Raw genomic sequence first — 11,410 nt, forward strand, 5'->3', positions numbered from 1 at the left:
ATTTCATGAAGGGGTTTCCCAGAATACTGGTGTAACACACCTCCAAATCTGAGTAAATCCCATGTGAATATTGTTTTTTTACAGATTTCCTGCAGGCTTCTCTATAGGACACTACAGATGTAATGAAAAAAGAAGACACTTGTAAAAGAAAAATGCATTAATTTTTTTACAAATAATTAAAGTGTGCATGTTAACAAGGTGTAATCAGAAGCACTTCCTGTGCCTCGGAGGCTCCAGACATTTCCCAGTCTTCTACTGCATATTCAAGGAGCAAAATCCAGTAAGATGTCTGTCGGTTTCTCTTTTCTAGATTGAGACCCCCTATTTCACGTTGGTCATTTGTGTGTAACCCAAAAAAGGTCAAGTGGTCTTAACAATCCCTTTATCACCTCTCCACAGGATAGATATGGAGGGTGGTATGGTGGCTCAGTGGTTAGCACTGCAGTCTTGCAGCGCTGGGGTTATGGGTTCTAGTCCCACCAAGGATACTATCTGCAAGGAGTTTGTATGTTCTCCCCGTGTTTGCGTGGGTTTCCTCCAGGTTCTCCAGTTTCCTCCCACACTCCAAAGACATACAGATAGGGTCTCTAGATTGTGAGCCCCTGTGCGGACAGTGTTGCCAATGTATGTAAAGTGCTGTGGAATTAATAGCGCAATATAAATGAATAAATATTATCGAATTTGTATCCTTGTTACAAAATAAAGCTGCGATTTAGTGGCCTGAGCGCCGCTCCATTCATTCTCTTAAGGCCAGAATCACACTTGCTAGTGCCTCGCGTGAGTCTCTCATGGTAGAACCCGGCATGTATCTCTATGCAGCTCAGATGCTCCTGTATGCATAGTGTGTGGCCATGCCGGGTTCTACCATGAGAGACTCGCGCGAGGCACTAGCAAGTGTGATTCTGGCCTTAGGGTCACTACTAGTGATGAGCGGGCACTACCATGCTCGGGTGATCTGTACTCATAACAAGCAATTGGACGCTCGGAGGAGCACGATTCGTGTACCCAAGTATAATGGAAGTCAATGGTGGACTCAAGCATGGGAAAAATGTTACTTCTAATATCCCAGAGCAGCCCCATAAGGAATGAATGCGGCAGCAGTTGGCCATCTATCCGGCTGCTCCATTTTGTAAATGGGATACAATCTTCCCGTTCTGCAGGTCCAATCAGTCTGAATCCCACCATCGTCAAGTCATCACTTGTCCTACAGATAGGTGGGTTTTCCAACTACCAAAGTTAATTTTCTTTGTCGCTCCATTGGGAGACCCAGACAATTGGGTGTATAGCTTCTGCCTCCGGAGGCCACACAAAGTATTACACTTAAAAGTGTAAAGCCCCTCCCCTTCTGCCTATACACCCCCCGTGCATCACGGGCTCCTCAGTTTTTATGCTTTGTGCGAAGGAGGCTGACATCCACGCATAGCTCCACATCTTAGTCAGCAGCAGCTGCTGACTAGGTCGGATGGAAGAAAAGAGGGCCCATATCAGGGCCCCCAGCATGCTCCCTTCTCACCCCACTCTGGTCGGCGGTGTTGTTAAGGTTGAGGTACCCATTGCGGGTACATAGGCAGGAGCCACATGCTGTTTTCCTTCCCCATCCCTTTGGGGCTCTGGGTGAAGTGGGATCCTAATCGGTCTCCAGGCACTGGGACCGTGCTCCCTCCGCAGCCCCTGGGGAATCTGCCGGATAGGAGCCGAGTATCGTCAGGGACAAGGCCCTGCTACTGTGAGGTACTCTGTGTCCCCGTGGGGACCGCGCATGGAGCGCTTGTGCCATACCCACTACAGCACTGCTGGGTGTGTTAGTGCGCCGGGGACTACCGCGCCGGCCGCGCTTATTTGCCGGCCGCGCTTATAACTTTAGTCCCCGGCTTTTGCGGCCTAGTTTCGCTTATTCCCGCCCACAGGCCTGCCAGTCAGGGGAAGGGCGGGACGCTGCACAGGACGGCAGCACTGAGGGCTGGAGCATACTCTGTATCCTCCTCACTCAGCACAGTGGGGCACTAGATTCCCGCACTTTTTAGGGCACGCCCACGGCCCCCTCCTCCCCACAGAACGCCGGCAGCCATTCCTGTCAGCACTTCTGACGCTGGAGAGGAGAGACAACACTGGGAGGCTCAGGCAGGGAATCTGGTGATCACACAACCGCTTTGAGCGGTCGGTAAGCAGCACCTGTGGTGCTGGCCCCACTGAGTGCCGAAGTGTATATATATATATATATATATATATATATACACATATATATATATGCTTATATGCTATACATTTACACTGTATGGTCGCACTGTTGATTTTTGGCTATATACCCTCCTGGATTGTACTCAGAAGAGACAACAGCATGTCGTCCGCAAAAAGCAAGGGTGCCAAAGCACAGGCTTACTTTAGAAAACTGGGAAGCAGACTTTCTCAGTCGCCAGGGCATGGACGCAGGGGAATGGTCCCTTCACCCGGACGTGTTTCAGGAGATCTGTTGCCGCTGGGGGATGCCGGACGTCGACCTAATGGCGTCCCGGCACAACAACAAGGTCCCGACATTCATGGCACGGTCTCAAGATCACAGAGCTCTGGCGGCAGACGCCTTAGTTCAGGATTGGTCGCAGTTTCAACTCCCTTATGTGTTTCCTCCTCTGGCACTGTTGCCCAGAGTGTTACGCAAAATCAGGTCCGACTGCCGCCGCGCCATCCTCGTCGCTCCAGACTGGCCGAGGAGGTCGTGGTACCCGGATCTGTGGCATCTCACGGTGGGCCAACCGTGGGCACTACCAGACCGACCAGACTTGCTGTCTCAAGGGCCGTTTTTCCATCTGAATTCTGCGGCCCTCAACCTGACTGTGTGGCCATTGAGTCCTGGATCCTAGCGTCGTCAGGGTTATCTCAAGAGGTCATTGCCACTATGAGACAGGCTAGGAAACCAACGTCCGCCAAGATCTACCACAGGATGTGGAGGATATTCCTATCTTGGTGCTCTGCTCAGGGTTTTTCTCCCTGGCCATTTGCCTTGCCCACTTTTCTGTCCTTCCTTCAATCCGGATTGGAAAAGGGTTTGTCGCTCGGCTCCCTTAAGGGACAAGTCTCAGCGCTCTCTGTATTTTTTCAGAAGCGCCTAGCCAGACTTCCGCAGGTACGCACGTTCCTGCAGGGGGTTTGTCATATTGTCCCTCCTTACAAGCGTCCGTTAGAACCCTGGGATCTGAACAGGGTGCTGATGGCTCTTCAGAAACCACCGTTCGAGCCAATGAAGGATATTTCTCTTTCACGCCTTTCGCAGAAAGTGGTCTTCCTAGTAGCAGTCACTTCACTTCGGAGAGTGTCCGAGCTGGCAGCGCTGTCATGCAAAGCTCCTTTCCTGGTGTTTCACCAGGACAAGGTGGTTCTGCGTCCGGTTCCGGAATTTCTCCCTAAGGTGGTATCCCCCTTCCATCTCAATCAGGATATCTCCTTACCCTCTTTTTGTCCTCATCCAGTTCACCAATGTGAAAGGGATTTGCACTTGTTAGATCTGGTGAGAGCACTCAGACTATACATTTCTCGTACGGCGCCCCTGCGCCGCTCAGATGCACTCTTTGTCCTTGTCGCTGGACAGCGTAAAAGGGCACAGGCTTCCAAATCAACCCTGGCTCGGTGGATCAAGGAACCAATTCTCGAAGCTTACCGATCGTCGGGGCTTCCGGTTCCCTCAGGGCTGAAGGCCCATTCTACCAGGGCCGTGGGTGTGTCCTGGGCTTTGCGGCACCAGGCTACGGCTCAGCAGGTGTGTCAGGCGACTACCTGGTCGAGCCTGCACACTTTCACGAAACACTATCAGGTGCATACCTATGCTTCGGCAGATGCCAGCCTAGGTAGGCGAGTCCTTCAGGCGGCGGTTGCCCACCTGTAGGAAAGGGCCGTTTTACGGCTCTATTACGAGGTATTATTTTACCCACCCAGGGACTGCTTTTGGACGTCCCAATTGTCTGGGTCTCCCAATGGAGCGACAAAGAAGAAGGGAATTTTGTTTACTTACCGTAAATTCCTTTTCTTCTAGCTCCAATTGGGAGACCCAGCACCCGCCCCTGTTCCCTTCGGGCTGTTGTTCTTTGTGTACACATGTTGTTCATGTTGAATGGTTTCAGTTCTCCGAAATTCCTTCGGATTGAATTTATTTTAAACCAATTTATAACTTTTCCTCCTTCTTGCTTTTGCACCAAAACTGAGGAGCCCGTGATGCACGGGGGGTGTATAGGCAGAAGGGGAGGGGCTTTACACTTTTCAGTGTAATACTTTGTGTGGCCTCCGGAGGCAGAAGCTATACACCCAATTGTCTGGGTCTCCCAATTGGAGCTAGAAGAAAAGGAATTTACGGTAAGTAAACAAAATTCCCTTCTTAATCAATAGATCTTGGAATAATAAATAATAAGCTACACAATTGGATGTGTTTTAAAAAAAAAAAAAAAAGTTCCTGTGCTGAAATAATCTTATATATGTGTCCCTGCAATGTACTGTGTAATGGCCGTGTCTGACTGTACAGGAACATGGTCTGATCATACCATATCTGCTGAGCAGGAAAGGAAGCAGAAAAGTAAACCACACAGGATCATAGTGGATTCTTTTTGTGAGGTAAAACATTTCCCTTCCGGTTTTTAAATGTTTTACCTCAAAGAAAGTATAGCATGGCTTCACAAATAATTCTATCTGTATAGTCTCTTTTGCTTCCTTTCTGGCCCAGGAGCTGTGGTATGATCAGACCATATCCCTGTACTGTCAGACACAGCCATTACACAGTACATAGCAGGGATACATATATAAGATTATCTCAGCACAGGAACATTTTTTTAAACACATCCACTTGTGAAAATTATAGTTATTCCAAGATCTATTGATTAAAATTACCTTTGTTTGTGGGAAAACCCTTTAAGTTGTTGTAGAACATAATTCATTAATATGAGACCGGCCTTCACCTTTCTGATGTATAAACGTTATTTCCTGTTATCGATGGTAATTGTTCTATGTCTGTTTTTCCCATATAGGTCATTGAACATCAGATATGGCGGGATATCATTCACTAATCGGTTACCCCTGGATCATTGACTGCCTTGCTAAATATGACAGTGCGGTTGTTAAGCAAAAGCCGGTCCCGGCTCAGGTAGTGGAGGTAGGTTGTGTAAGATTTCATGATTTATTTATATTAAAAGCAACATAAAAAACCATACAGATTATAATACGACTATCAGATATCAGCAGACATTAGACAACTGCTGGACAAATGTTATACTGGGCAGTCATCACCATAGCATACCCCAAGTAATGCGTGTATTCAGCTCCTTAGGCTGCTTTCGCACATCCGGTTTATGCAGTGCGGCTAAATCCGGCTCTAAAACCTATGCAACGCATGCGGCGAAAAAAACGCATCCTTTGCATAAGTTTTTACATGCGGCCCGTCCGTTTTTTGCCGGTTGCGGCACGCTAGTGAGCATGCGCAGTGCAAAAAACCGCATGCGGCGACCGGATGTGGTTTTTGCCGCATCGCGCCGCATCCGGCATCCATAGGCATGCATTGGAAAAAGCGCCGCGTCGGCCGGATGCGGCGCAATGCGCTTTTTTGTGCCGGACAAAAAACTGTGCCAGGCAACGTTCCATCCGGCCGCCGCATGGGCGAAATATGCCGCATTCGGCAAAAACCGGACCGAACGCAAGGCCATGCGGCACAATCCGGCACTAATGAAAGTCTATACGGAAAAAACGCAACTGGCGGCAAAAAAAAACGGTTGCGTTTTTTCTGCAAAGAGTCGGATTGTGCCGCACAGCAAAAATTGGATGTGTGAAAGCAGCTTTAGAGGAGTGTGTCTGGGACATTTAGGATTAGGACACACATAGAAGCACTCACTGTATCCACATGGATGTATGGAAATGTAGGACTGCTATGTATTCAATGCAAGGAAAGTGGAATCAGGAAGAAAATGAGTTTGATGCTGGGCAATCCAATTGTTCATTGGAGATACAGCAACTATGAACACAGATTACGACTCCATTAAAATGTTTTGTCTGATGGTTCATGCTCATAGCACGAGTAATTGACTGCCTTCATGTTGCTGTGTCCAAATGGCATACTACAGCAAGCCCTAGTTGTTTTTAATTGTTTTCTTTTTTGGGGGGATGGGGGGGGCAGTAGCTAGACCTGATAGGCTCCACATACTTTATTCCGGTATTTCAGTGGTGTTTTTCTTGGTTTATACATCTGGATACATTTGAATAAAATCAGCTTGTATGTATGAGCTCACTGACACTAGTCGAGGTTCAGTAGCCGCAGTCGCGCCCACTGGATGCGTTTGGCAATCCTGTGTGGTGCATTTACCAGTTTGCACCACATCTGGTATTTCCGTTTCCCTGTCTTAGGTCTGCAATTCTATTAGTGAAGTTGTGATGGGAACAGAGATGCTGGTATAAGCAAACTGTGAAAATACAGTTTATTATATACAGTGTGCTGATATATGTTAAGGGGGCTTTATACGCTGCGACATCGCTAGCGTTCGCACCCGCCCCCGTCGTTTGTGCGTCACGAGCAAATCGCTAGTACCCGTCACACGTTCTTACCTTCCTAACGACGTCGCTGTGGCCGGCGAACTGCCTCTTTTCTAAGGGGGCGGTTCGTGCGGCTTCACAGCGATGTCACATGGCACACGTCCAATAGAAGCGGAGGGGCGGAGAGCAGCCACATGAAAGTCACGCCCACCTCGTTGCCGGAGGACGCAGGTACGGTGTTGTTCGTCGTTCCTGGGGTGTCACGCGTACCGATGTGTGCTGCCTCAGGAACGACAAACAACCTGCGTCTTGCACCATCAAAGATATTTGGGATTTGAACGACGTGTCAACAATCAACGATTAGGTGAGTATTTTTGATCGTTAGCGGTCGCTCGTACGTGTCACACGCAACAACGCCGCTAACGAGGCCGGATGTGCATCACGAATCCGACCTCTCGTTAGCGATGTCGTGCGTAACGGGGCCTTTAGTTGATTTTACTTAAATATATGCAGATGTGTAAAACAAAAAAACAATAAAAATAATTCTGGAATTCCTTAATAAAAGTCTATAAAGCCATGTGTGCAGTTTTAAAGTGTCGGGGACCTGATTAGAGCCTTTTGAGTCTAGTTTGTAAATACAGTAAAACAGTTTATTTTTGAGGCAATCAAAAGCAACGCGCTTCCAATTATAACTATTTCACAGTACCCTCTCTTTGGGGAGCTTTTGGAGGAGGTTTTTGTTCACTCAAGCAGTTTTGGAAACGTTTTTGCCTGAAGCTTTTTTTGTAGCCTTTTGATTGGACAGTGACTAGTTTGGAGCATTTTCTATAAGGAGACATATGTAAAAAAGTGACACTTTCTTTCCTCCCTTCACATGTTTTTTCAAAATCTGAAGGGGAAAAAAATGCTCGGCTCAAAAGACTGAACATTTGGCAACAAAGTAGTTTTTACAATAGAAATGCATAGTAAGCCATTTTACAGGCATTTTTTGGAGTGGACCCGTTCTGGAATTTTTTTTTTCAAAACCTTTATGTGCACATGTCCAAACTATCCCCGAACAAAGATCCCAGGAACTGGTGTGGACCTGCATGTGTTTTTATATTGTGTCCAAACAATAAACCTGTGGGTGACTGGTATACCTTGACATTTATACGCTGGCACTTCTCAGCCATTGTTATACTGGTCTTTACGAATGTTCCTGTATTCATTTACTATAATTTAGTGTCTTTTGCCTTTAGTTTCTGAGGATGCCAACTCGCTCAGTCAATTCAGATGACTGCCTGCATCCAGAAGCTGTCATCAATATTTCTGACCAGAAGTACTACATCACAGCAGTCATCACCAAGGAGGCACAGGAGATGCTAGAAAGGTCTGGATATTCACGTTATCATGGTTTTTCCCCATTTCTGTTGCATAGTTACTAGTGTTGAGCGGACCCGGAGTGGAAAAATCCGGATCCACACGGTTTCAGCGGTAGATCCGGGTCTCTCTCTTTTTCTCTCTCTCTGTCTCTCTCTCTGTCTCTCTCTCTGTCTCTCTCTCTGTCTCTCTCTCTGTCTCTCTCTCTGTCTCTCTCTCTGTCTCTCTCTCTGTCTCTCTCTCTTTCTCTCTTCTTTCGCTCTTTCTTTCGCTCTTTCTTTCGCTCTCTTTCTTTCGCTCTCTTTCTTTCGCTCTCTTTCTTTCGCTCTTTCTTTCGCTCTTTCTTTCGCTCTTTCTTTCGCTCTTTCTTTCGCTCTTTCTTTCGCTCTTTCTTTCGCTCTTTCTTTCGCTCTTTCTTTCGCTCTTTCTTTCGCTCTTTCTTTCGCTCTTTCTTTCGCTCTTTCTTTCGCTCTTTCTTTCGCTCTTTCTTTCGCTCTTTCGCTCTTTCTTTCGCTCTTTCTTTCGCTCTTTCTTTCGCTCTTTCGCTCTTTCTTTCGCTCTTTCTTTCGCTCTTTCTTTCGCTCTTTCTTTCGCTCTTTCTTTCGCTCTTTCTTTCGCTCTTTCTTTCGCTCTTTCTTTCGCTCTTTCTTTCGCTCTTTCTTTCGCTCTTTCTTGCGCTCTTTCTTGCGCTCTTTCTTTCGCTCTTTCTTTCGCTCTTTCTTTCGCTCTTTCTTGCTCTTTCTTTCGCTCTCTTTCTTTCGCTCTCTTTCTTTCGCTCTTTCTTTCGCTCTCTTTCTTTCGCTCTCTTTCTTTCGCTCTCTTTCTTTCGCTCTCTTTCTTTCGCTCTCTTTCTTTCGCTCTCTTTCTTTCGCTCTCTTTCTTTCGCTCTCTTTCTTTCGCTCTCTTTCTTTCGCTCTCTTTCTTTCGCTCTTTCTTTCGCTCTCTTTCTTTCGCTCTTTTTTTCGCTCTTTCTTTCGCTCTCTTTCTTTCGTTCTCTTTCTTTCGTTCTCTTTCTTTCGTTCTCTTTCTTTCGCTCTCTTTCTTTCGCTCTCTCTTTCTTTCGCTCTTTCTTTCGCTCTTTCTTTCGCTCTCTCTTTCTTTCGCTCTTTCTTTCGCTCTTTCTTTCGCTCTTTCTTTCGCTCTTTTTTTCGCTCTTTCTTTCGCTCTCTTTCTTTCGTTCTCTTTCTTTCGTTCTCTTTCTTTCGTTCTCTTTCTTTCGCTCTCTTTCTTTCGCTCTCTTTCTTTCGCTCTCTTTCTTTCGCTCTCTTTCTTTCGCTCTTTCTTTCTTGCTCTTTCTTTCGCTCTCTCTTTCTTTCGCTCTTTCTTTCGCTCTTTCTTTCGCTCTTTCTTTCGCTCTTTCTTTCGCTCTCTCTTTCGCTCTCTCTTTCGCTCTCTCTTTCGCTCTTTCTTTCGCTCTTTCTTTCGCTCTTTCTTTCGCTCTTTCTTTCGCTCTTTCTTTCGCTCTTTCTTTCGCTCTTTCTTTCGCTCTTTCTTTCGCTCTTTCTTTCGCTCTTTCTTGCGCTCTTTCTTGCGCTCTTTCTTGCGCTCTTTCTTTCGCTCTTTCTTGCGCTCTTTCTTTCGCTCTTTCTTTCGCTCTTTCTTTCGCTCTTTCTTTCGCTCTTTCTTTCGCTCTTTCTTGCTCTTTCTTTCGCTCTCTTTCTTTCGCTCTCTTTCTTTCGCTCTCTTTCTTTCGCTCTCTTTCTTTCGCTCTCTTTCTTTCGCTCTCTTTCTTTCGCTCTCTTTCTTTCGCTCTCTTTCTTTCGCTCTCTTTCTTTCGCTCTCTTTCTTTCGCTCTCTTTCTTTCGCTCTCTTTCTTTCGCTCTCTTTCTTTCGCTCTCTTTCTTTCGCTCTCTTTCTTTCGCTCTTTCTTTCGCTCTCTTTCTTTCGCTCTTTTTTTCGCTCTTTCTTTCGCTCTCTTTCTTTCGTTCTCTTTCTTTCGTTCTCTTTCTTTCGTTCTCTTTCTTTCGTTCTCTTTCTTTCGCTCTCTTTCTTTCGCTCTCTTTCTTTCGCTCTCTTTCTTTCGCTCTCTTTCTTTCGCTCTTTCTTTCTTGCTCTTTCTTTCGCTCTCTCTTTCTTTCGCTCTTTCTTTCGCTCTCTTTCTTTCGCTCTTTCTTTCTTTCGCTCTTTCTTTCGCTCTCTTTCTTTCGCTCTTTCTTTCTTGCTCTTTCTTTCGCTCTCTCTTTCTTTCGCTCTTTCTTTCGCTCTTTCTTTCGCTCTTTCTTTCGCTCTTTCTTTCGCTCTTTCTTTCGCTCTTTCTTTCGCTCTTTCTTTCGCTCTTTCTTGCTCTTTCTTTCGCTCTCTTTCTTTCGCTCTCTTTCTTTCGCTCTCTTTCTTTCGCTCTCTTTCTTTCGCTCTCTTTCTTTCGCTCTCTTTCTTTCGCTCTCTTTCTTTCGCTCTCTTTCTTTCGCTCTCTTTCTTTCGCTCTCTTTCTTTCGCTCTCTTTCTTTCGCTCTCTTTCTTTCGCTCTCTTTCTTTCGCTCTCTTTCTTTCGCTCTCTTTCTTTCGCTCTCTTTCTTTCGCTCTCTTTCTTTCGTTCTCTTTCTTTCGTTCTCTTTCTTTCGTTCTTTCTTTCGCTCTCTTTCTTTCGCTCTCTTTCTTTCGCTCTCTTTCTTTCGCTCTCTTTCTTTCGCTCTTTCTTTCTTGCTCTTTCTTTCGCTCTCTTTCTTTCGCTCTTTCTTTCGCTCTTTCTTTCGCTCTTTCTTTCGCTCTCTCTTTCGCTCTCTCTTTCGCTCTCTCTTTCGCTCTCTCTTTCGCTCTCTCTTTCGCTCTTTCTTTCGCTCTTTCTTTCGCTCTCTCTTTCGCTCTCTCTTTCGCTCTCTCTTTCGCTCTTTCTTTCGCTCTCTCTTTCGCTCTCTCTTTCGCTCTCTCTTTCGCTCTTTCTTTCGCTCTCTCTTTCTTTCGCTCTTTCTTTCTTTCGCTCTTTCTTTCTTTCGCTCTCTCTTTCTTTCGCTCTCTCTTTCTTTCGCTCTCTCTTTCTTTCGCTCTCTCTTTCTTTCGCTCTCTCTTTCTTTCGCTCTCTCTTTCTTTCGCTCTCTCTCTCGCTCTCTCTCTCGCTCTCTCTCTCTTTCGCTCTCTCTTTCTTTCGCTCTCTCTTTCTTTCGCTCTTTCTTTCGCTCTTTCTTTCGCTCTTTCTTTCGCTCTTTCTTTCGCTCTCTCTTTCGCTCTCTCTTTCGCTCTCTCTTTCGCTCTTTCTTTCGCTCTCTCTTTCGCTCTCTCTTTCGCTCTCTCTTTCGCTCTCTCTTTCTTTCGCTCTCTCTTTCTTTCGCTCTCTCTTTCTTTCGCTCTCTCTTTCGCTCTCTCTTTCGCTCTCTCTTTCTTTCGCTCTCTCTTTCTTTCGCTCTCTCTTTCTTTCGCTCTCTCTTTCTTTCGCTCTCTCTTTCTTTCGCTCTCTCTTTCTTTCGCTCTCTTTCTTTCGCTCTCTTTCTTTCGCTCTCTTTCTTTCGCTCTCTTTCTTTCGCTCTCTTTCTTTCGCTCTCTTTCTTTCGCTCTCTTTCTTTCGCTCTCTTTCTTGCTCTCTCTCTTTCTTGCTCTCTCTCTTTCTTGCTCTCTCTCT

The 11,410-nt window shown here is 46.2% G+C and overlaps 1 protein-coding gene across 4 annotated transcripts in view; it reads left to right on the plus strand.

Moving 5' to 3' along the window:
- The window catches only part of LOC142243167 (uncharacterized), a 168,210-nt gene that overhangs the window by 1,232 nt on the left and 155,568 nt on the right, over window positions 1-11,410 (plus strand). For 2 of the 4 annotated variants that reach the window (XM_075314800.1, XM_075314802.1), the window contains exons 2-3: window positions 5,007-5,131; window positions 7,737-7,867. In XM_075314800.1, the coding sequence (XP_075170915.1) occupies window positions 5,024-5,131; window positions 7,737-7,867 (239 nt within the window). In that variant the 5' untranslated portion in view covers window positions 5,007-5,023. Of the gene's footprint in view, window positions 1-112; window positions 281-5,006; window positions 5,132-7,736; window positions 7,868-11,410 lie in introns of those variants that run through there. The other 2 variants (XM_075314801.1, XM_075314803.1) reach the window with 2 other exon arrangements.

This window comes from Anomaloglossus baeobatrachus, chromosome 6, assembly GCF_048569485.1.
Source record: "Anomaloglossus baeobatrachus isolate aAnoBae1 chromosome 6, aAnoBae1.hap1, whole genome shotgun sequence".
NCBI lineage: Eukaryota > Metazoa > Chordata > Amphibia > Anura > Aromobatidae > Anomaloglossus > Anomaloglossus baeobatrachus.